Consider the following 26,219-nt stretch of genomic DNA (forward strand, 5'->3'; position numbering starts at 1 on the left):
CTCGCGAGTGCTGGGATTAAAGACGTGCACCACCAACACCGGGCCCATAATATATTTTAAAATGTATATATACAAACTTTGTTCCTATGAATTTGGTTTACTTGCTAAACAATTAATTAAAACATTTAAATATGTGAATAAATACAAATTATATAACTTGTTATTTCGGTAGGTTTGTATGTGTGAAATATTTGTTGAAGCAAGAGTTTGCTTTGTGCTCTGTCTCAAACTAAGAGTCTCCAAGGATCCTTCTTCAAGAGATCTTCACTGTTCAGCCTCCTAAATAGCCAGGCAGCTTTCTGTTTTGTTAGTTTTATGGGGCTGATGATTGATCCAAGACCTTCTATACTATGGTAGGTAGGCCATACCACTGAAGTGTTTGTCCATCTCCACTATTTTTCAAGTTTATTTTGTTCTGTTTTCTAAGTATTTATTACTAGCACTTTTGACTTTTTTGTCTTGCCTTTGTTTTATTTTTGAGAAAGATATATATATATAGATTTCTACACCTTGCTACTCCTGCCTATACTTTCTGAATGTTAGGATTATGGTCATCTACCATTTTGTTTGACTTGAACTTTTGTCTGTGTTCTGTCTGTTGCTTTGTTTGTTTGTTTTGTTTATGAATGAGTCAGGGTCTCATTATATAGTTCCTGCTGTGCTGGAACTTGATCTATAGACCAGGCTTGTCCCAAACTCATAGAGATCTGCCCATCTCTGCCAATGTTAAAGGCATATATGCTCCCATACAGCACACATGTTGAAGGTCAGAGGACTTTATAAAGTCAGGTTGCCTGGCTTGTGGCAAGCTTTTACCTACTGAGCAACCTTGTGGGTCCCTTGCTTTGATATATTTTTTTTTTTAGGACGGGGTCTGTGAAACCCAGGCCTGCCTTAGACGTGCGGGGACACAACGGTGTCAGCCTCTGATGTGCTGGGATTGCACAGGTGGACTACCATGTCTAGTTTCTTTTTTGCTTTGTGTTTTTGGCTAAGATAGAGGTCTCCCTGTGAATATAATTTAGAGGTATGACACTGGCTTAGTATGCTGAAGTATACAGACCTGTGTGTGCAAAAAAATAAAACTTCCTTTTTCTCTTTTTTTAATTTGAGTCAGTGTCTCAGTGTGTAGTTCTGACTGGCTTAAAACTCACTATGTAGACCAGGCTGGCTTTAAATTCAGAGATTTGTCTACTTCTGCCTCTATACCCAGCTGATCATTATTTTTTAACAAATTTAACTATTTTAGATCTGCCTCGGGCATATAGCTCATATCTTGTGATTTTGATAGAATTTCAGTTTGGATAATTACCTTATAATGTTTTTGACTTACTAAAGCAATACATGTAAATGTAACAGAAAATGCAACAAAGTAGGTAAAATTCTCCTTGTAACACAAACAATTGTTTATATCTATCTAGAAGCAGATGAGCTCCTCATGGTGATATGTGCCTGTAATCCTAGCACAGTGGAGGTTGAGATAGGAACCAGAGTTGGAGGTTATCTTTGACTCCATAGTAAGGCCAATCTGAGTCTGGGTTACATGAGACCCTGTTTCTTGTTAAACTCAGTTAGTAGAGTTTGTTGTTTTGGAGGTACATCTTTTTAAAAGAGTTTATTGTTGTGTTTTCTATTTCATAGAATATTCTTATTTTGAAGACAGTGTCTTTGTAGCCCAGACTGGCCTTGAATTAATTCTATTGCCCAAATTGGCATGGAACATGTGATCCTCCTGCTTTGCCTTACTATGCCCAGCCTTACAATGTTGCAAATAAGGAAAAATTAAGATAGAGAGATGGTTCAGTAATTAAGAACACTGACTGCTCTTGCAGAGGACCATGTTTGATTCTAAGCACCTTTGCAGTCCCTCACAACTTTCTGTAACTCTGGTTCCAGGGTTTCCAGTGCCTGTTTGTGACCTCTGTGGGCACCAAGCTCTCATGTGGTATACAGACATGTAGACAAAGCACACATAAAATGAGTAAATAATAATAAAACATTAAAAAGAAATAGAGGGCTACACTTATGTATACTTACAAAAAGGAACCTCTGGGGATCTGAGAACATAGCTCAGTAGGTAAGAAGAATTATTGTGCCGTCACGAGGCCCTGATTTCAAATCTCCAGCACTCATGTAAAAAGCTAGGTTCTGTGGAATAATCCTATTGTACACTGTCAAGATTTTGTCACTTGGATTGGTTTAATAAAAAGCTGATTGGCTGGTAGCCAGGCAGGAATTATAGATGGGACAACCAAACTAGGAGAATGATGGGAGAAGAAAGGTAGAGTCAGAGGAGACACTAGCCAGCCACTGAGGAAGCAGGTTGTGTAAGAAATGAGGTAACAAGCCATGAGCCATGTGGCAAAGCATAGATAAGAAATGTGGGCTAATTTAAATGTAAGAGTTAGATAGTATAGCCTGAGCTATCAGCCAAGCATTTAAAATTTATATTAACTCTCTGAGTTAGTTATTTGGGAAGCTGCTGCCACTTATTTGGGAACAGGAAAACTCCGCCTACAGCTAGGCATGACTGTGGACATCTGCTCATAACCCTAGCATTTTGTTGGGTTAGAGACAGGAAGATGGCTGGGACTTGTTGGCCTAGCCAGCCTAACTACAAGTTCCAGTGAGAAACTGGATCTCAAGGGAATGAGATGGAGAGTGATAGAGCCGATGTTCTCCTTTAGCCTCCTTGTGGGCACACCAGTGTATGTGCTTAGTGAGAAACTGGATCTCAAGGGAATGAGATGGAGAGTGATAGAGCCGATGTTCTCCTTTAGCCTCCTTGTGGGCACACCAGTGTATGTGCTTAGTGAGAAACTGGATCTCAAGGGAATGAGATGGAGAGTGATAGAGCCGATGTTCTCCTTTAGCCTCCTTGTGGGCACACCAGTGTATGTGCTTAGTGAGAAACTGGATCTCAAGGGAATGAGATGGAGAGTGAGAGAGCCGATGTTCTCCTTTAGCCTCCTTGTGGGCACACCAGTGTATGTGCTTAGTGAGAAACTGGATCTCAAGGGAATGAGATGGAGAGTGAGAGAGCCGATGTTCTCCTTTAGCCTCCTTGTGGGCACACCAGTGTATGTGCTTAGTGAGAAACTGGATCTCAAGGGAATGAGATGGAGAGTGATAGAGCCGATGTTCTCCTTTAGCCTCCTTGTGGGCACACCAGTGTATGTGCTTAGTGAGAAACTGGATCTCAAGGGAATGAGATGGAGAGTGAGAGAGCCGATGTTCTCCTTTAGCCTCCTTGTGGGCACACCAGTGTATGTGCCTAGGTCACACACAAGCATAGAAACAGTTAGCAATTTGGGATGGAGATACAATTCATGGTAGAGTGTTGGCCTAGAATGTATGACACTCAGTCGATCCCTATTAGGGCAAGCACAAGCAAAAGAAACAATTTTTATTAGAGGAAAGGGGGTAAATTAAAGGAGATAATTGATCCATTCTCTTACTGTTTGGTTTTGTTTTTGTTCTTTTAGACAGGGTTTCTCTGTGTAGCTCTGGCTGGTCCCAAGCTCTAGATTAGGTTGGCCTCGAACTCCTGCCTCTGTCTCCCAAGTGGCTGGGATTAAAGGAGTATGCCACCACCATCCAGCTTAATTGTTCCATTCTTGCAATGTTATAACTACAATTGAAATTTATATGCACAGCTCCATACCAGCAGTTCATGATTATCATTGAACACAAAGGAAAGAATGAGAATAGAGTCTAGATTTAGTTAGGATAAAATCATAGTTCATTTTGGGTTTTAGTAGGTATATGACAGGCAGTGGTCTCTTGTAGAATGCAGATTAGATGACATTGCTCTGCTAGTTGGCTCTTGTCTACTCTGTACTGCTCTCCTAAACTTATGCTTAATCAATATCCATCTTTAGACAACTGTACCCTAAATTAGTTTCTGAAGGACCTCAAACCTGTGCCACTGGCTGAAAACTGACATTGAAAGTCAGTCTGGCTTCCCTAGACTGTGGACACAATCTGGTTTCTTTTCATTGCTAAAGAAAGGTTTAACATTAAACCAGCATAGTGGCTTAGCAGGTAAAAGGTGCTTGCCACCTTCCATTACCATGGTGGAAGGAGAAAACTTGTCCTCTGACCTCCACAGAGGTGATTGGGAATAGGTGCTATGGCATGTGTGTGCACACAGCCTCTCCTCCAATAAGTAAAAAAAGTATAATAATAGAGAGCTTAAACATTTTAAGAATTTTTAAAAATATGTTGTTCCTTTGTAGAGTTTGAACTGCAATCACTTTGAGTATTTGGGGAAGAAACTCATTTAAAATACATCAACATATTTAGACATTACCTTTTAAGAAGGCAATCTTTCTAATGCTTAAAACCCTAAAATTTTAATGAAGGAAGTAATGTCAAGTCATCTAGTTATTTTCACTTTACAGGTTGAAAATGGACTCCCAGCAGATGGAATGCTGTATCTGTAATCATCTCTCTGTATGACAGTACATATAGCTGAGTTGGGGACTAGTTGGTGGCTTTTTATTATAAAGAGTTTTTCTTCATGTTTTGCAGCTTTGGTCACTTCACAGTTCTCAAAATGTCAATTTTATTTAAAAGGCAAAGATTTTTCTTAAAGATTTATTTTTATTGTAAGCGTAGAATCGTTTGCCTACGTGTATGTAAGGGCACCGCATGTGTGCCTGGCGCTTACAGAGGTTAGAGGAGGTCAGGATCCCCTAGAACTAAAGTTACAGATGGTTGTGAGCTGTCATGTGGTCTCTGGGATCCAAACTTGGGTCCTGTGTAAAATTGGTAGTGCTCTTAACTACTGAGCCATCTCTTCAGCTCCAGTGAAAATTTATTTTTTATTTTATTTTGCTTGATGTGTATGGGTTTTTGCATACATGGATGTCTGCACCATGTGTGTATCTGATGCAGAGGCCAGAAGGAAGACATTGGATCCCTTAGAACTGGAGTTCAAGACATGTGAGTTAGCTGCTGTGTGAGTACTGGGAATTGAACTGGGGTTCTCCAAGAGCAGCAGTAAGTGCTCGTAACTGCTGAACCATCTCTCCAGCTCCAAGATTGACTTTTAATGTTAGCAGATTCTTTCATAGCATTAGGTAGAACTACTCCAATGGAGGCAAGAAAAAGTATTCTTAGATATTATATTAACTTGCTGAACGAGAACAAAATTAACCTGAAATCTGCACATTCTTTTTATAACAAATAGAAATAAGCAAGAGGGTATATACAAATCAGCTGAATATGGTAGCATTATCGTAACCATTTTCAGATCTTAAGATAGGAACTGGTTTGAGTTTTTAGATTCTCCTTGAATTTTGTTGACATTTCTTACTATTGGCTTCCTTTTGTGTGAGAAGAGTGGTTGATGTACAGCAGTGCCAGAGCTCTGGAAGCAAGCACACTCCTTGTAATCTCACACATAAGGGGTAGAGGTGGCAGGATCAGAAGCTCTCAAGGTCATCCTCAACTACACAGTGAGTTTGAAGCCCTCAAGACCATGTCTTAAAAAGAAAACTAGAGCATTGGGGTAGAAGTCCATCAAGGTCAGAGTTGCAGCAAAGCACTTCTTGGGTTGGTTAAACTTCTGTCTTTTAACACTGCAGAGTTAAAATTGATAGCTCAAAAATATGTAAACCCCCTTTTTTAAATCATAACATGGAACTGTAAAACATAAATGGAGACTTCAATTGCTATGATTGAAACAATAATGAGGCATCTTCTCTTGTATTTTCTATCATTGCCACTTCATGGCTTAAGCTTCTAAGGCATCTTCGTACATGCTAGAAACTCTTTTGAGTACTCTGGGTTAAACACCACTTTGCCATTTTAGCATGTAGGTCATTCTGTGTGAACGGTAAGCTAGCTGTGGGTATTTTTTTTTTCTTTTCTTTGTGATATATTTGGCATTATTGACTATTGATTTCTTCCTTCAGCGGTTTTAATTATTATTTGGTGTGGGGGGTGAGGTATGTGTGTGTCTTTGATATTTGTGGAGGTGAGAGGATAGTTTTGTGGAGTTGGTTTTCTTCTACTTTTACATGTGTTCTGGGAGTCAAACATAGGTGGTTGGTGTCTTAGTTTTCCACTGTGGTGATAAGATGCCATGACCAAAAAAAGAACTTATAGAAGAAAGACTTACCGTTTAGAGGGTTAGATTCTGTGACTATCATTTGCAGCAAGTAGGCAGGCAGGCAAGGTACTGGAGCAGTAGCTGAAAACTTTCATTTTTATTCACAGTGAGGGAAACAGACATTCTAGTAATGACATAAATCTTTTGAAACTCATCCCCAGTGACTCATCTCCAATAAGACAACACCTTCTAATCCTTCCCAAATAGTTCACCAACTATGGAACAAGTATTGAGATATCTGAGCCTATCAGGATCTTCTCACCACAGGTAGGCTTGTATGGCAAACACTCCTATCTTCCTCAACTATCTCACAAGCCCCACTGACACTTCTTATCAGAAACCTACTCTGTGCTATAGGAAGTTTGTTTAGAATGCCAGTTAGTTTGGTACTATTTGCTCTAGTTAGTTGAAGTAGCAGTTTGGATTTGGTGGGGGGTTTTGACCTCTCCTCAGCTGGTAAAACACATTTGAGTATCTACTTTTGAAAGGTGGTATGTACAATTGTCTGAATTCCCAGTCTACTCTAGTAACAAGAGGGAACTTGTTTGTTTTCAGAGTCTTGGTCAGAATCTGTTTTATGCCTGTCTTAGGGTTTCTGTTGCTATGAAAAGACATCATGACCATGGCAACTCTTACAAAGGAAAATATTTAATTGGGGTGGCTCACTTATAATGCAGATGTTTAGTTCAGTATTGTCATGGCCAGAAACAAGGCAGCATTTAAGTAGACACATTACTAGAGAAGGAGCTGGGAGTTCTTACATCTTTACTCACAGGCATCAAAAAGTGAACTGTCTAACTGGGCATGGCTTGAGCATATATGAGACCTCAAAGCTCACCTCCACAGTGACACACTTTCTCCAACAAGATCACACCTCCTAATAGTGCCACTTTGGGGACCATTTTCTTTTGAGACAGGGTTTCTCTTTGTAACCATGGCTGTCCTGGAACTCAGTCTGTAGACCAGGCTGGCCTCAAACTCACAGAGATCCTGAGTGTTGGAATTAAAGGTGTACACCACTACTGCCTGGTTTTGTGTGTGTGTGTGTGTGTGTGTGTGTGTGTGTGTGTGTGTGTGTGTGTGTGTGTGTGTGTGTGTCTGCATATGTCTCATGAATTGAAATGCCTTTGGAGGCCAGAGTTGTGCTTCCTTAGGATTGTGTTTGAGAAAATGTGTAAGTTGTTTTTTTGTTTTTTAAGGTCAGACAGGGTAGAAACTACTCAATGTTTCATTTCTTCAGATCAGACTTCAGGGAGAAGGATTTGCTATTCTGAAAAAAATTGCACTTCTCACTTAGGTAAATCTGGAAGGAAAGATTATGACTGATGTTTGACTCACAACTACAGTTTCATGGACAACCAATCTGAGGAGGTGTAAGTGGCTTAGTCACTTTTCTTTGTTAATTTAGAGATTCATTATAACACACTGTTATAGTTAATTATGTCAACTGGATAGCTTTAAGAAATGCTTAGGAAGTCTCTCAGGTTAGAGCATGAGATCAAGACCAAATAAACAAGCTAAGCTAATCATTTGATCTATCATGTGGGGTGGCATTATTAGGATATGGTCAAAGGTAGTAATTAGGGAAGTATTGGGAAAATCAGTTAATGGGGTACCTCCTTTTGGGGGGCTATATCTTGCCGTGGCTTCTTTGTTTGTTTCCTTGTAGGTGGAATTTTCTGTCTAGACTGCCAATCAGTTCTGTACCGCCAGGTGTTCCACACATAACCACACAGACACTTATTAATTATAAGTGCTTGGCCGATAGCTCATGCTTGTTACTAGCTAACTCTTACATTTCAATTAATTAACCCATATTTCTTATCTACCCCCTGCCACGTGGCGGCACCATGTTTCCAAAACGGCATGTTCATCTTGTTTCTCTCTGGGTTTGTTCACTACTCCTGAGCCTCTCGCCCTTCCTCTTCCAAGCATCTTCTGTGTCTTGCTGTTCAACCTATACCTCCTGCCTGTCAGCTCTTTTATTAAGCCAACAGAAGGCATTTGGCAAAGACACATCTTCACAATTTACAAAGATTATTCCATAACACTTTCTCTCTGACCCTCTGGCATGAAATGAACAGTTTTTTACTATCACATGCTCTCTCAGCACCATAATGCTCTGCCCAAATGCGTGGATAATGCATTGAGCCCTCTGAAACTCTGAACCCAAATCCTTAAGTTGTTTGTGTCAGATATTTTGTTCACAATGTTGAAAAGCTAACTCACATACAAAATTGGTACCAGACAAGTAAGTAAGGTATGATAGTTTCCTAAAAAACAAGCTTCCAGATACATGTGTGAAAGAATATTTAGCATTGGATTTGCTTATGAGGGATTGTGTTAATTGAGTTCATTGAGGTGGGAAGAAGCCCCCAGAAGTGTAGATCCTGCCTTTTCCTGGGTCTGGGTCCTAAACTACATTCTTTGTTCTCTTGTGACTGAACACTTCATACTCCTGCCTTGTATTCTAGTGCCACATGATTATGTGGACTAAAATAAATTTTTGTGGAGGGTGGAGGGGAGAAAGGAAAATGTCACCACATTCATTGCAAATCCTCCACTTATTTCTGGCTTTCACCTTTTTGTGTCCTTTCTTCTCTGATAATCATCCTTTCCATATCTCAGGCCTTTCCTCTCACTTAAAGCATTTTTCTGGTCTGGAAAGGAATATATCTTATGTTTGTTGATGTCCTGAGACCTTGAAGTTGAAATAAAAGTAGTGGTCTAATTAGTTTGACATAGGAATTTTTAATACAATATAATGTTCAGGAATTGGTATGGTTCTTGTTGGCAGTTTTTAGTCAGATTTACAGTGAAAATTAGCAGAAAGCAGAGCAGAAAGATTTTTAGTATGTGTACTTTAGACAGTGTGCATATTTAAATCTGTAGACAAGAAGGGTCTACAATTAGTGCCATTAAAAAGAAGTCAGTGGACAGGGGTGATGGCTTAACATACACACACAATGGAAGGAGAACAAGTCATCCTTACACATGTACTGTGGCATGCAAACATGCCTCACACATAATACACATATAAGCACATGGTAAAATATTTTTTAAAAATCTTTTTAAGAGAAAATCCAAGCAGTTTATATTGAAAAATTGAGGGGAAAAAATGCCTTTGAGGGCAACTCTGGATTTGACTATGTCTCACCTTTGATAAGTTCCAGATTATAGAATTGTAAGTTCATTGGAAAGATTTGTCACTTGAGAAGCATTAGCTCTTGAGGCTCCCTGAGTATGGAAGGCCTCCTAGAGAAGTATTTTCTCAGAATCAACTACCCAGGCATTTGAGAGTCTGCTACTGCATTGTTGTGGTCTGAAGGAACCCAGATGCCAATTGAACTGGCAGTGGACTTTTGCATTTTTCACATGATGCTGGCCTTGTAAATGTGCAGATACAAGAGTGACCAAGTCATAGAGTCTTCCATCAAGATTTCAGAGGGAGGCCTGACAATCAGCATCCGTGCTGGCAGCCCGAGAGAATAATGCATGAAACTGAGCATAAGACCTCGGCTATAGTGGATCCTCTGGGGTGTGAAGTGTGAAGGTCTAGCTGCCATGTCAGTTCTCAAATATTTAAGAGAAGCAAGTTAAAATGTGTGAGAATAATTTCAAATTATTTGGACATCAGTGATAAGTATTGGATCCCCAGTTATTGGGTTCTTCCGCTAATGCAATGAGCCAAAACAAACCGAATTAATAAACCAGATTTAATAAACAGGGCAGCGCAAAGCAGCACTCCCAGGTAACTCTCAGGAAGGCAGGAGAAGAGACCAAGAGAGCACACAAGGTAGGTTTATGGGCTGGGTCTTAAAATAGCCTGTAGGCGGTCTTGAGCAGTTTCAGGGCAAGCACCTGCTAATGGTAGGCTTTCTCAGAGATGGGGTCTGGAATGGGAGGAGTGGGGCTGAGGAGAGCTTCTCAGCAATCACAATTCAGGAGAAGCTTAAGGAACAAAAAGGATATCTTGTTTGGAAAGATGGTCTTGAGAGCTAGTGTGTTAGGATAAAGCTTAAGGGGGTTCTTGCGTAGGGGACCATGGCTGATTCCATGGCAGGTGAGGGTGACTGAGGCAGGGGACAAATGTGCCAAGCAGACAGAGCTTAAGTGAGAAGTTTTATTAGAACGGGGAAGGAGAGGGAAGGAAAGAGAAAAGAGGTAAAGAGACACAGAGGCAGAGAAAACAGAAGAGAAGAGGGAGACAGGAAATGTCCTGTTTGCTACAGGGGAACAGCCAGAAAGAAAACTAGAAAAGAGCAGAAAGAGAAAAGAGCCTGAAAGAGAATGTAAGTAGGCGGGGATCTTAATTTTTTAGGGGTTCTTTGCACCTGCTTGCAGACTAGTACTCATGGAATCCTGGGCTGACTAGAGTACTGCCTGACTGCATTCTGCCAGGTGACAGGGGCAGACCAGCATAATGACTGAATCCTTATACAGTGGCTTTAGTCTTTTCTTTTGAGCTACAGATGATTCTTTTGCTAGTTTTTCTCTGGAAGGTCTGACCTGAGAATTCTGTTTTTTCAAATATAGCCAAATATGATGTTGTATACCTTTAATCTCAGCACATGGGTGGCAGAGGTCATTGCCAGCCTGGTTTGCATAGTGAGTTCTATGCCTGCCAGAGCTATATAGTAGACTGTGTCTCAGAATCAACAAACCAAACAAGAGCAAACAATAACAAAAACTAAAAACAATTTTTTTGGAGGGGGAGCTGGGAGGGTCTCCATGCCCAAGGGTATTACCATGGCTTGTTACCATCCTGTGCTAAATACTAAAATAGCTCCTGTCTAGTCTTCTTCTTTCACTTTGCCCCTTGACAAACAATTGCTTTTCTCCTTTTAAATTCACTTGATAAAGTGATGTTTCTTTCTAAAACATCTTGTGATCATGACATGTTTTTGTTTGACATTTGTCAGTGGTTCTTGTGGCATTGATTAAAGGTCTAAACCCCATTCAATAACCCTTGGCTTTCTTTTAGTTCTTTGGATCTCTCAAAATGTGTAGTTTTAGGCTTTTTCATTTCAAACTCTTCATCTTGCCTGTCTATGTAGTTTAAGAACTGATAATTTATCTTGTTTTTCAGAACCTTCTTAGACCCATAATCAGATTTTATTTTAGGGTCTAAACTACTTGTTTTAAAAGTTAGATTTTTTTCATTTTATTTTATGTGTGACTGTTTTATCTGAATGTGTGTGTGTGTGTGTGTGGTGTGTGTATGTGTGCGCGTGTGCGCGACCATATGCATGCTTGGTGCCCTTGGAGATCAGAAGAAGGGTATCACACTCCCTGAAACTGGAGTTATGAATAGATGAGAACCACCATGGTGGTGCTTGGAATTAGCTCTGGTCCTATGCAAGAGGAACAAGTGGTTTTAATCTGAGTCATCTCTCCAGTCTCCTGGTCTGAAGTTCTTACCACTTAGAAGTATACAGTTTCTGTTTTGTGTAGTTTGAGTGCCTGATAAATCTCTCCTGGTTGGGGGCAGGGGCAGAGATGCTGTATTAAATTGTGTGTTATTTTGCTTTTAACTATATCTCAAGTAGTTGTTATGACAAAAGTTTAATATATGTCTATTCAGATCTGCATGTGGTGGGACACACTTTGAAACCCCAACACTCAGAAAATGGAAGCAGAAAGATCAGCAATTCAAGGCTGTATATAGTTGGTTACCTGGGACTTGACTAACCTCAGCTATGAGATCCTTTCTCAAAAGGAAAAATGTTTGTGGATTAATGTACTTGAAAAATACATGAAGGAAATCAGTTTTACCTTGCTTTTGGAGCTGGGGTGTATAGCTCATTGGTGGAGAATTTGACTAACACAAAACCTAGAGTGATTTCAAAAACCACAGGAAGGAAAAAAATAAAAAGAAAACTGGTTATGTTAGAAATGTTTGTTTTATTTGCTTTTTGAGACATGGTCCCACTGGGTAGCCCAAGATGGACTGGAACTCACTATGTAACACAGGCTGACCTCAATCTTGATCCTTCTTTCTGCCTTAGCCTCTGAAGTGCTGGGAATGTAAGTGTTCAGCAACAAGACCAGTAATATAATAGCAGTTCTCAAATTGGTTCAGGATAGGAATTTTTAGTGTGGAAACTGTAGCAAGAATATCCAGTGTGTATACCCTTTTTTAAACATCAAAAGAAAAATGTCATGTTCATTGTTGCTTTAGAAATGTTAATTACTTTGATTCCTAATCTTTTATATGGTCTTCTTTTCCCTTCTCTTTTATTCTCTGACAAACTTTTAGAATCTTTCCTGTGATTATGTACATTGCTATGGTGGGGTTTTTTGTTGTTGTTTTCCTCTCCCCTTTGCTATTAGGGTTAAGCATTCTCAGGTCTGGCAAATTAGTTGAAGGTATTTTTTTCTGGTGTGTAGCTACCTGTATTTTTGGTTTGATAGAGTGTATAGTGCCATCCCATAGGACTTCCATCCCCCCAGCTCCTAGTGACTGCTGATTCGTGCTCTGCTCCCTGCTCTGCTGCTTTTTCAGAGAATCATATAAATGGAATCAGGCATTCTGTAATCTTGTGATTCCCTGGAACTGGAGTTACAGATGATTGTAAGCCCCCATGTGGGTGCTGGAAGCTGAACCTGAGTTGACACCAAGAATAGCAAGAGCTTTTAACCACTGAACCATCTCTCCAGACTCTTTTAATTTTTTAAAAAATTATGTGAATGCATGTGTGTCTTTGTACACAAGAGTACCAGTGCCTTTGGAGGCCCGAAGTGTTGGATTCCTTTGTAGTTGGAAATAGAGTTGGTTGTGAGTTCCCAAACATGGGTGCTAGGCACAGAACCACAGTTCTCTACGAGAACAGAAAGCTTGCTTTACCACTGAACCATCTCTCCCAACTCCTAAACACTTAACATTTTTTAATTTTTACTTTTATGTGGATGGCCATTTTGCCTGTGTTATGTGCATGCAATGCCTTTGGAGGACAGAAGAGGGTATTGGGATCACCACCCCCACCCCTTAAGCCCCACCCCCAAATTACAAATGGTTTTAAGTTGCAATGTGGTTTCTAGGAATTGAATATGGGTCCTCTGTAAGAGTAACCAGTACTCTTTATTACTGAGCCCTGCTCCTGTACGTTTAAAGTAATTGTTATGTTTGAGTTAAATCTACCTTGGTATCTGTTTCATAGTTAATCTGTTCTTTTGTCACTGTTATCTTATTAATTATAGTTCAACATTTGGTAGAGCTTGCCTGATATTTTATAAACTGTAATGTTATCAAACAAAAAATATACCTTTAAGTATTACATCATTTCATGTAAAATGTAAGATCCTTACAATATTCTTCCATTTACCCCTTTGTGGTTTTTGTGCTAGTCATTTTGTGATACTTCTACATAGTTTTTACATTTCATAGAACATTATGAGGTGGATGAATGAGTGTGGGTGTGTGGTGTGTGTTTATTTGTGTACATGGGCATGCCATGGCTGTCAGTGGACAACTTGCAGGAGGTGGTTCTCTCCTTCCACCATGTGGGTCTTAGGGAATGAACTCAGGTTCACAAGTTTGGTGGCATGCACTTTTATCAGCCAAGTCATCTCTCCAGTCAGGATAGTTCTAAATGTCTTCTAATTTGCATAGTTTCTAATAGAAAGTCTGTGGTGAATATTACTTTTGTTATTACCCCAGTAAGACCTTTTCATCTTTTTATATTTATTATTGCTGTGTATAAGAAAGGAAGGGGTGTGTGTGCCTGCCTGTGCGTGTCTACTCTCGCCATGACACAGACAGCAACTTCATGCATGGAATCAGTTTTCATCTTCCAACTCTCTTTATCTTTTTAATATATGTTAAGGTTTCTTATAACGGTGTGGCTATTTTCTGTGTATTTATCAGCCAAACCATAGGTTTGGTCTCCAGAATCACAAGAAAACAAACTTTTCATAACTCAGTGATAGTACTAGCATGCACCAAGCCCTTGCTTTAGTCTCTACCTTGGGGGGAGAGGGGGTTTGCAATTAGTATTTAAGTACCAATTTTTTGATTTGCCACTGATGTTTGTAATCCATGTGTTCTTTCTGTGTTGACTTTGTTTTGTAATTATTAATATAGATCTCTTCTAGTATCAACTACTTGGTATATCTTTTTTAAAAAATATTTTATTTATTGTGTATACAGTATTCTGCCTGCATGCCAGCAGAGGGCACCAGATCCCATTCAAGGCGGTTGTAAGCCACCATGTGGTTGCTGGGAATTGAACTCAGGACCTCTGGAAGGACAGTCAATGCTCTTAACCCCTGAGCCATCTCTCCAGCCCTTACTTGGTGTATCTTAAGGAAATTTCGAATTAATTTCCCAATGGATAGCTTCTTCCCCTTGATGATATTTCAGTTTGTAGTGATCTGATTTTGGCTATTGTTTCTTAAATGTTTTACTTTTTAAAAATTTTTTTTACTGTTTTTCTTAAATGATTTACTTTATGTGAATGTTTTGCTTGTGTGTTTGTGTACCATGAAGGTGTCAAATTGAGTGGAACTGATCTGGAGTTCAGGAAGGTTTTGAACCAATTGTGGATTCTGGGAATCAGATCCTCCAGAAGAGTAGCCCTTTTAACGCTGAGTGTATTAATTTGTAGTTGACTATTAATTTCTGTCAAGGAAAGATAGTAAGTACTCTGTTTTCTGGCTCCTTTGTTTCTTTTGAAGGTTGTCTAGTTGATACTTAGAGCACTTTTTTTTTTTCCTTTTTGAGACAGGGTCTCACTATATAGCTCTGGCTGTCCTGGAACTCACTGTGTAGACCAGAGTGACTAGGTTGGCCCCAAACTCACAAACTGCCTCCTGAGTGCTAGGAAAAAGGTATGCGCCACCATGCCTGACTTATAGCAATTTTCAGTGATCGCTTTAGACTTTTTTTGGGAGGAGTCTTTACTGCTGTGAGGTTTGTTACAGCTTGTGTTTGAGTAAATAAATTATAGTTGGGAGACTGACACTTTGAATTGTAGGTTTTTCTAAGGATCATGTGTTTCCATGTCAAACCTTCCCATTCTGTCTTCCATACTTCTTGTGATGATGGTTAATCATCATTGTCAACTTAACTAAATTTAGAATCATGTAGCAAACATTCCTGGACTACGTTTCTAGAGTTTAGCTGAAGAGAGAAGATGACCCCAAATGTGATGTGGTGGTATGATGTCTGCAATGAGGCCCTGGACTGAATAAGAGAAGAGAAAAAGCAGTAGAGCATTGTGTTTTCTCTGCTCCCTGGTCTGCCCAAATGCATGCAAACCCTACTGCTGTGCTCCTTCACCAGGGGGCTATGGTCTGAAAACAGGAGCCAGAAAACACTTCTTTCTCCCTATTTCTATTTATGTCTTCTTACCACCTCGTTCTCCCCATCTTCCAAGTTCTGGTACCTAACTCAGTGATGAAGTTGAACTCTTAAGCCTATTACATCACCAGAGCCAGCCTTCTTGTTACTTTTATTTATTTTATTTAATTTTGGTTTTGTGTTTTGAGATAGGGCCTTATATAGCTAAGGCTGGTCTCAAACTTACTGTGTAGTCAAGAATAACCTTGAGCCTCCACTTCTCAAGTGCTGGGATTTACAGGCTGTGTACCAGCGTGCCCAGTTTGTTACCTTTTTGTCTTAAACAGTCTGTGAGATTTCTTTTTTAAAGAATTGTTCATTAGCCAGGTGTTGGTGGCACACACCTTTAATCCCAACACTCGGAAGCATAGGCAGGTGAGTCTCTGTGAGTTCGAGGCCAGACTGGTCTGCAGAGTGAGTTCAAGGCCTGTCTGCTGTATTCAGTGGGTGATCTGTTCAACACTTGTTCACATCATGCAAAACTGGTGTAACTCACTGAAGCAAGAACATTTCTGAGTTATATTAAGCTCATCTGCAATGTGTGCTAGCATCTTATGGAGATTCTTTGTGTAGCAGTTGCTACATCAGTGGTATTTGTCAGATTTCTCTTATTATAGTAAAATACTCAAAGTAATCACCTTATGAAGACAATGCTTATGATAGGACTTAGCAGATGCTTACATATATGAGAAGTCAGGAATTTATTGAAAAGACAGTAATGGCATATGTGCAAACAGTGGTCATGGGAGAGATAGGTATGGTAGTATGCACCTATAAAGTAAGTACTCGGATCAGCCAGCATTGGTTAGTCCCATTCTTTGGACCTGTGATGAGGCACATCTTTGCATTTTGACAGAGCAAAACCTCTTATCTCATTTCTTAGATGCAAAATAAATATAATGTGGCTTCTACAGTCTCCTTCCAGGGCATGCCTGCAGTGGTCTCAAACCTCTTACTAGAACCTATTTTTGTTTCCCTCCCAATAAGCACCAACACTATGGAACAACCCATAGTTAGAGGAAGCCTTATATTCTAAACTATGGTACGTAGCAAAATCTGACTTTTTAGTATCCCATGACAATATCGGAGTTATAAATTTCAGATCAGAATCTGTTTCTAATAGTTCTTTTATATGTGCCTGTCTGCTGTGTCTACTTTGTTCAAACTAAGTATCATTTTATTAACCCACCCCTATTTTTTCTTTTTCAGTTTTTGCTAAGGTTTGTCTTAACTCATGATCCCTCTGCTTCAGCCACCTGAATGCTATGATTACTTTGCCCAAGTTCATCTAAATTTTGGTGAAAATTTCACAAACTGTACTGTTTTTGACTTTTTTAAAAGTTTTATTTAACTGGATGGTAGCTGTACACACTTTAATTCCAGCAGGAAGGTCAAGGTAGGTGAATCTCTTGAGTTTGAGGACAGCCAGGGTTACCCAGAAAAACCCTGTGTGAAGAGGAAAACATAGCTATGTAGATTATTTGTCTCTGAACCTATATCTATAAATTGGTGACTATTACAGCTAACAGTTAACTGAGCTGTTAGCACACTTGAACTCAACTTTCCATGTATCACTTCTTTAAAAGACTTTCAATTTGAAAATATTCTACTTACAGAAAAGTTTACAAAACACAGTCTTAACTGTTAACATTTAGCTATTGCTAGGACTAAAAGTTGAAATTTTTCAGATGCGTGTTTCTGCATTTCCTGAGATACATGATAGTTTTTAAAAATTAGAATATCAACCTCTTTTCCTATGATAATAAAATTCACTTGATCATGATCTCTTTTCCTTTTTGTATATTGTTGGACTTGAGTTGTCAAAATCTGAACAATTTCTGTATCCATCTTCTGAGATATATTGGTCTATAGATCTTGTGGTGTATTTGTCTGATTTTCAGGTACCTTGCTGTTCTTACTGAAGAATTGGGAAGTATTTCCTCCAGTGTTAGGTAGAATTTACTAGTAGAGCCATCTGAGCTTGGAGTGAGCCATTTACCTACCTATCTATCTATATCTATTTAATTAATTTATTTATGAGATAGGATCTCATGTAACCCAAGCTGTCCTGGAACTCACTTTGTAACTGAAGATGACCTTGAATTTCTGGTCCTTCTGTCTGTACTTAGAATTGTTGGCAGTAGGTATCACATGGGGCACAGACATACATGCAGATAAAACACTCATACACATAAAATAATAAAATTTTAAAATGTATGTGTAGTTGGCACTTGCATACCACTTTGCGTGTGTGTAGGTTAGAGACAGCTTGAGGGGTTTGGTTTTCTCCACCATGTGAGTTCCAGGATGGAGCTCAGACTGTTACGTGTGGTGGCGGATGCCTTTTATTGGAGGCTCAGCTATTTCACCCCACCCCACAAGATTTCCTTAAACTGCATTTACAGTCTGATACTGATGCAGCTTAGCATAGTTTGCTTCCAGTTTCTTATGCTAGATTTTGTTTACCTCCTTGGATCGAACTTGATAATTACTCAGTGATTAATTCTTGAGCCAATTTTCTCCTGCTCTATTTGGAGACTTAATTGCATATATGTTGGCTGCTTGAAATTGTCCCACCATTCCTTGGTCTACTGTAACTTAGTTTCAAACTTTTTCTTCTATTTTGGGGTGTTCTTCTGATACTTTTTTACCAGTAATGTTAAATCTGTCAACCCATCCACATTCTATGTTGTGTGTTTGCCCAAAGGTGTGCAGGTATATTTGTGTGCCTGTGGAGGCCACAGAGAAATTTGGGTTATCTTTCTTTGGGTGCCACCAACCCCTCACTCCCAACCCCACCTAGAACTTACCAAGTGTAATTAGCCTGGCTGACCAGTGAGTCCTAGGGATCTACCTCTTTTCACCTCCCCAGAACTGAGATTTCAAATGCATACCACTTTGCCTAGGTTTATTGTTTGTTTGATTTTGCGATAAGGTCTCACTACATAACCTTTGCTGGTCTAGTACCATCCATACAGATCAGGCTGGCCTCTTAACTCACAGAGATCTGCCCACCTCTGCTGAGTTTAAATGTGTGTCTTGGAAGCCTTGTTTTTTTTTTTGTTTGTTTGTTTGTTTTTGTTTTTTAAAACGTGTCCTTGTGATAGAATTCAGTTCCTTTATTCATTGAGCTCTCCCCAAATTCCCAGTTTAAAAAAAAAAGTAAAAACATCTAGAAATTGAGTTTGGGTGGTATTGAGGGGTTCTTTGTATGTTTTTGTTTACCTGTCTCCATTTTAGGTGGGGAGTGGAGAGAGATCTTTGCTGTGGAGTGGGGATAGGCTAGCAGTACTGGAGCTTCCTGTAGTATGCAGTGCCTCTGCAGCAAGGAGGTAGTTACCTGGTTGAGCAGCTCTGCATCAATCTGTTGGTCACATCAGCTCCCAGGAGCAGCAAGATATTTCTCTTACTGAGAGGAATTGCAAAGTCATTACAGAGTGGAAAATTAACACAACTATTCTTATACTCTATTACATATATTGATTGGTTTACAAAAGGGTATTCTGGTGTTTGTTTTCTTTTTGAGACAGGGTTTCTCTGTGTAGCCCTGGCAGTTCTGGAACTTGCTTTGTAGAGCAGGCTGTCATTGAACTCACAGAGATCCATCTGCCTCTGTGTGCTGTGATTGAAGGCATGCATTACCACCTGGCTCATTTTTTACTAGCAGCTCTCTACATTTAGAAAGCAAGCACAGCACTCGGGAGGCAGAGGCAGGCGGATCTCTGTGAGTTCGAGGCCAGGCAGGACCGACAGCCTCCCAAACAGAGAAACCCTGTCTCGTAAAAACAAAAACAAAAACAAAAACAAAAACAAAAAAAAAAGAAAGCAAGCACAAAGGTGAGGGCTGAGGTTGTGATTCAATGGTAGAGCGTGTTCTTTATGTATCCAAGCTCCTAAGTTTGGCCCTCTAGCACCACACACTATTTTTCTTGTTTTCTAGAAATGGAAATGTGTTCATTGCTTTTGCTTTTTTATTACTGTAAAAATAAAACAACACCAAATCTGAAGGCTGGTAGTGTAGTTCAGTTGGTAGAATTCTTGTCTTGCATATGTGAAGTGCTGCTTTTAATTCATTCCTAGCACCACGTAAACTGTCCAAACATGCCTGTAATTCCAGCACTTGGTATGGATACAGCATTTTAGTCACATACTGAATCCATGGCTAGTCTGGGATACATACAGGAGGGGGATCCTACCCACAGCAAAACAGGTGCTCTGAGATAATTAACTAAAAAGTGTTGATAAGTTTGGAGGTTTCTGTCCATGATCATTTAGTTGATCCTGTTGCTCTTGGGACTGTGGTCAGGTGGCAAGGCACACAGTGGCACAAAAGGCAGTTTACCTCCTATCTAGCATTGAAATAGTAGCAGAAGAGTCTTCTGTCCCCTTTAGGGGGTACTACTCCATCCTATAACTAGAAGGCTTCCCACTTGGTCCCACCCTTCACTGTTAACTAGGTCCAAGCTGAGGACTTCTAGCTTATGGGCCTGTGTTGATCAGTGTTCTACCGCTTTGAAGTGACCATGACGATTCTTATAAAAGAAAACATTTAATTGGGACTTGCTTACACTTTCAGATGTTTAGTCCTTTATCATCATTGCTGGGATCATGGCAGCAGGCAGGCCTGGTGCTGGAGAAGTAGCTGAGAGCTATATCTGGATCTACAGGTGGCAGGGGGAGAACCCCTGAGCCTGGCTTGTGCTTTTGAAAACCTCAAAGCCCACTGCCAGTGACACACTTCCTCTAATAAGGCTACACCTCCTGATTCTGTCAAGTAGTACCCCTCTCAGGTGACCCAAGAATTCAAATCTATGAACCTATGGGGACCATTTCCATTCAAACCACCGCAGGGCCTTTGAGGGAGGACACTTCAGATCCAAACTATTGCAACAACAAATGCTTAGAAATTAATACACATTTATGAGACCATGAACTGGAATTGAGCATGGCGGATATGGTCATAGCTTGATTTTTGTTGCTATGATAAATAACATGACCAAAAGCTATTTGGGTTTGTTTGTTTTTATCCTGTCCCCCACACCTCCCCCAACAGGGTTTCTCTGTAGCTTTGGAGCCTGTCCTGGAATTCACTCTGTAGACCAGACTGGCCTCAAACTCACAGAGATCCATCTGCCTCTGCCTGGGATTAAAGACAAGATCTACCACAGCCTGGCTGAGGAAAGGGTTTATTTCAGCTTAGATAAATTATTACAGTCTGTTGTAGAAGGAAACCAGAAACTTGAAACAGTAGTGAAACAGAGACCCTGGAGGGATGCTACTTACTGACTTGTTTCCTCCAGATTGCTCACCTAACTTTTTATATAGCTAGTCTCCCACTTCCCAGGAGTGTGCTACACACACACACACACATACACACACACACACACACACACACACACACACACACACACACACGGAGGGAGGGAGGGAGGGAGGGAGGGAGGGAGGGAGGGAGGGAGGGAGGGAGGGAGGGAGGGGGAGAGAGAGAGAATCAATCAGTTTGCAGTCAAACTTCCTAACAGACAAAATACTTATAGGTCAATCTATCTTATGGAGGTTCTCTCTTTCCAAGGATCAAGTTGATCACTAAGACACCAAGAATAGCCACTACAGATGCTTTTCATGCCTTTAATTCTAAACTTTTTAAGGGTGTAGGAGTCAAACCCAGGATCAAACATACTAGATAAACACTCTTATCATTTAGTCACATCCCTAGCCCTTTTATTATTTATATTAAAATGTAAGGAATAGGCATGGTAGTACATACCTGTAATCTCAGCACTCAGATGGCTAAAGCAGGAGAGTTGGTATGAGTTTCTGGCTAGCCTGTTACATATAGCAAGTTCTAGGCCAGCCAGGGTTATGTAGCAAGACTCTGTCTCAACAAAACAATTTAGAACATCAAGTAGTATATTCAATGTCAAATAATAGTAATGTTTCCCTGTCCTACTGTAATTGCCACTTAGTCAACAAACAGCACACGGTTTTTATCACCCCAGACCTTTTCCTTTTGCTCCTTCACAGTCTGTTCTGTTCTTCACCTCCATCTCCATGCAACTATTGAATTGTTCTCTGTCACTGCCGAAGCTTTCTTGTTTCTGTAGTTCACATAAACATTTTTTTTCTGTGTGTGGAGCATTTTTTTGCTCAGTAAGATTTTAGTAGAATTCTGCTATAATGATTTAATAGGTATTGACCTACTCACTCATGGAAGAACATTTGGGTTTTCCAGCTTTGGACTATTACAAATAAGATTTTTGTGACTATCTCTGTACAAGTCTTTATGTGGAAATATTTTTGTTTTTCCTAGAACAAAGTGTTATTAAATGGTAAACATACATCTAACTTTGTGTGTGTGTGTGTGTACATATGCAAAAAGGTGCAATACTTCTGTGTCTGCACGTGGAACCGAAGGTCTTCTGCAATTGTTCTCTACCTTGGTTTTTGGGACAAGTCCTCTACCCCAATCTGGACCTCACTGACCCAGGTAGACGGACGGGTTGGTTAGTGAGCTCCAGGGATCCACCTGCCTCTGCCTCCCCAGCTGTGAGATTTGGGCCTGCTTTTTGTTTGTTTTGTTTTTACATGAGTGCTGGGAACTCAAACATAGGTACTCAGACCTACAGAAGCAAATATTTACCTACTGAGTCATCTCTCCAGTCCCTCATTTAAAAGACCTTTATTTCTTTGGGGGAATCAGAAAGCAGCATTCCTGTGTATTTTCTACAGAACTCTCCCCAATGTGGCCCAAAGACTGCATGTATCCTGGGATGTAGTTAAACTTTCTTTGGACGGCCTGGTCCTGAATAATGACATGGAGACTTTTTATTAATTAATGAAAGCTTTGCCTTAGCTTAGGCTTGTTCCCAACTAGCTCTTAAAACTGAAATTAACCCATTTATATTAATCTGTGTTCTGCCATGTGGCTTGTTACCTCTCTTCCGTACCGTTTATCCGACTTGCTTGAGTCTTGCTGATTAAATCCTCACCTCAGATTCTTCCCCCAAATTGCTCTGTCTCCCTAGAAGTATCACCTATCCTCTCCTGCCTAGCTATTGGGCATTCAGCTCTTTATTAAACCAATCAGAAGGTGCCTTAGGCAGGCAAGGAAGGACAGAGACATCTTCACACAGTTTGATTTACTAATGTTAGACTTTGCATCTTGTTTCTTACTTACAGTAATACTTTTTGTAATTCATTTGTGGGCTGAGTGTGAAGGTGCACCCTGTAATCCAGTTCTTCAGAGGTTGAAACTAGTCTGGATTACATAGTGAGGCTCACTCTATCTTAACATCAGAACAAATGTATTCCTATTGTTGTGTGAATGATTTTTGTTCCTTAAAATAGATGGTGGGTGGGTAGACTAGAGAGATAGTTAGGAATGCATTGTGTTACTACAGAGTTAGGTCCCCAATACCCATTTCCTGTAAGTACAACTCCAATGCCATTGCCATTTCTAGTCTGTGTGATAGGAGAGTTTTCCTCTGTAGCTCTCTGGCTCTCTCCTGTGTGGTATCCTGTTCTACAGACTTTGGCTATCTGAGTCTGTCAGCCTTCCCTGCTGTCTGTTCCAATCAGGGCGTCCAACAACCTTCTACATAGTGCCTTTGAAATTCTTTGCAGATAATAATTGGCAGGCATGAACTCATGCCAAGCCAAGACCTTTCTAGAAAATAATGCTGATGTGATTAAAGGCATGTGGCATCACACATGGCCAACCCTTTCTTTTTTGAGAATTGTCATAGTCATAGTTTACAAAAAAGTGCAACAGTTGATTAATGCAGCGTAATATCAGTTACATGAACATTCCTAAGGGGTTTTTAAAAACCTGTTGCAGTGTTGTCTTTTTCTTTTATTACATTCGGTATATTGCCTGTAAGTATGATAATGTTATGGTAAAAATAAAAAATGTTAAGGAACTTAATTCACATAAAAAGCTGGGTGTGGCCGGGCAGTGGTGGCACACGCCTTTAATCCCAGCACTCAGGAGGCAGAGGCAGGTGGATCTCTGTGAGTTTGAGACCAGCCTGGTCTACAAGAGCTAGTTCCAGGACAGCCTCCAAAGCCACAGAGAAACCCTGTCTCCAAAAACAAAACAAAACAAAACAAAACAAAAAACCTGGGTGTGGCAATTCCTACTTGTAATTCCAACACTAGGAACCTGAGACTGGTGAGTCCCTGGAGCTTGCTGACCACCTAACCAGCCTAATCCAACTGATGAGCTCCAGATTTGGAGAGTGAGCTATCTTATCTCCAAAAGAAAAAAAGGTGCTAGTGAGATGGCTTAGAGGGGTGTAAAAGCACTTACTGCACGGGCTACACAAACCCGATGACGTAAGATCTATTCCTAGAACCCACATGAGGGCAGAATAAGAGGACTTCCAACTGTCCTATGATTTCTACATGCTTCATGGCTTGCACACACACTTCATGGGGTTCAGGATTGGCTGAGGAGAAGGAAAGGAAAATCACAGTGGAGAGCAACTCTGGTATCCACTTGTGTGTATACATATACACAAACTAATAGAAACAAACAAAACATTAGAATGTACTATTCCAAATCCTACCTCCTCATCCTTCAATGCCCTCTTTAGCCCTTTTGGTCTCCTAAGCTGGGTAGGTACCCCTCTTCTCCCAGGTCAACGTTCAATTTCTGACCTCCACTAAAAGTGACCCCCGTGAAACACTTACTTAGGCATTTCACCCTTCTTGGGCTCTTGCCTTCTGCATGATAACACATTCACACATACCCCTGCTGTGTGTCACCTCGTAAACGTGAACATCAGTTTAAAGAAAATAGCAAGTGTTCTCAATTTTAAAATAAATTTATCTTTTGTGTTTTGTTCGTGGAATTTAAATTTATACACTCACACACCCTGTGATGAGTTGCATTGTGCAACAACACTGTGGCTGGCTCTCAGGAAGAAGTTGTTGAATGGTCTCTTACTCTCTGTGGAACTCTTGAGTCAGGGTCTCACACTGAACTGGGAGCTAGGCTGGAAGCCAGCAAGCTCTAGCCATTCTCTGCCTCTGTCCCAGTGCCTGTATACAGACATGTATGTAGGCTTTGAACTCAGGTCTCCATGCTCACACAAGTGCCCTTGCCCACTGTGCTAGGTAAGGGCAATAGTGTTTCTCCAGCCTAAGGCTATAGTGTTTCTGTTTGCAAAACATTACCTCACCTAAGAGGTGAGGGGTCAGAATGTTTCTCCTAGAGCTCATGAGACTCAGTTTGTTGTAGCTTATGTGTATATTCTTTGTGCAATTCATTTATACAGAGCACATTTGAATTGAGTTGCCTTTTGAGAGACAGGCATGTGGGAGGTAAGTTGAGATCCCATATGTTTTTATGTCTCAGTAGTTTCAAACAGAGGCCTAAGATTTTACCTTTGCTTGTTTTATTTACTTACTTATTTGTTTACTTTGAAGCAGAATTTCTCTTGTATACCACTGGCTGTGTGAGACCTCACCCTGTAGACCAACCTGGCCTTGAACTCACAGAAACCCACTAGTCTCTGCCTTCTTAGTCCTGGGATTAAAGGTGTGTGCCATCACTACGTGACTTACTTATTTTTTAACAAGATGAGTTTTAATTTTAATTATGGATCTGCATGCCAGCAGAAGCCAAAGGCATCAGATCCCTTGGAGCTGAAGTTAGGCCAGTTTGTGCCTCCTTCCTAGTTGAATTCTAGGAGCAGAAAACTCTGGTCATCTGCTAGAGCAGTATGAACTTAACCATTGAGCCTTCTCTCTAGCCTTTATTTTACTCTTATTTCATTCTCTGAAACTGCTTTTGAGAGGTACATGATGTTCTGTCTATGTATGATGTGTTCTCTGTATTTTGAAATTGCATAATATGATATGGGATAGATGTGTTACTCGTTAGAGTGAACCTCTTGCCATAATTATAAAACCTAGAAAGTTAGGTCTTTTCATTTGAGTAGTTTTGGTTTTTTGTTTCTATTATGTTCATGAAAGTCAGATGAAAGTCAGTTTTTCTACCACATGAGCCCCAGAAATTAAACTCAGGACATCAGTCTTGGCAGCAGCCTTTACCCACTAAGCCATCTCACTGGCCCTTGAGTACAATTTTGTGGTCTTTTCTTTCTGGGCCTTCTGTTTAACATGAGGTTGTCTTAACCAAGGCCTGTTGTTCTTACAGTCAATTCTTTTTAATTTCATGTTTTTAGATTTACTAACTTTATGTGAATGACTTTTGCTTACATGTATGTCTGTATCATATGCATCCTGAAACTGGAGTTAAACACAGTTATGAACTGCCATGTGCATGCTAGGGATTGAAACTGTGTCCTCTGCAAGAGTAAGTACCTTAGATCACTGGATCGTCTTTTTAGTTGTTTCTCTAGAGATAGTATATTGTTTCTGATAACCTGCTTTTAGATCCTAACAGCATGTTTGTGTGTTTGCTTATACTTCTTTATGATCTTTTTTTTTAAAGCCCCTTGTGTTTGTTGGGGCTCTTAGAAAATGTTTACTGTGACATTATCTTCTTCTTTCAGTTCCTACTTCTGTTTGTTTAATTTTGGACGTCTTTCATCTAACAGCTGTGCTTAAATATTTGCCAGTCCTTGTTGAGTCCTTCATATTGAGAGAACTGATGGGTTCTCTTCTGTGAGCACTGAGTGGCCAGGTAGAGAGATGAAAACCCACATGGTTTGGGGGACTCCTTAGTTATCTGCTTAAAGGTGTGCTCTGTTAAGTTCACCTTTCAAGAAGAGGAACATTTTGGTATCTGTCCTG

General features: G+C 40.1%; 1 protein-coding gene across 5 annotated transcripts in view; it reads left to right on the top strand.

Annotated features, from left to right (window-relative positions):
* Asxl1 (ASXL transcriptional regulator 1) overlaps window positions 1–26,219 on the top strand; it is a 62,049-nt gene that overhangs the window by 12,978 nt on the left and 22,852 nt on the right. Inside the window, exons 5-6 of one of the 5 annotated variants that reach the window (XR_005877489.1) lie at window positions 173–353; window positions 4,404–4,774. The exons of 3 other annotated variants lie outside the window; for them this stretch is intronic. Coding sequence is in view for 1 of the 2 variants with exons in the window: in XM_040746515.1 (XP_040602449.1) it covers window positions 173–283 (111 nt within the window). In the remaining variant the exon portion in view is untranslated. Of the gene's footprint in view, window positions 1–172; window positions 4,775–26,219 lie in introns of those variants that run through there. One more of the 5 variants, XM_040746515.1, reaches the window with a different exon arrangement.

The sequence above is a fragment of the Mesocricetus auratus genome, unplaced genomic scaffold (genome assembly GCF_017639785.1).
Source record: "Mesocricetus auratus isolate SY011 unplaced genomic scaffold, BCM_Maur_2.0 Super-Scaffold_100004, whole genome shotgun sequence".
NCBI classification, from domain to species: Eukaryota; Metazoa; Chordata; class Mammalia; order Rodentia; family Cricetidae; genus Mesocricetus; species Mesocricetus auratus.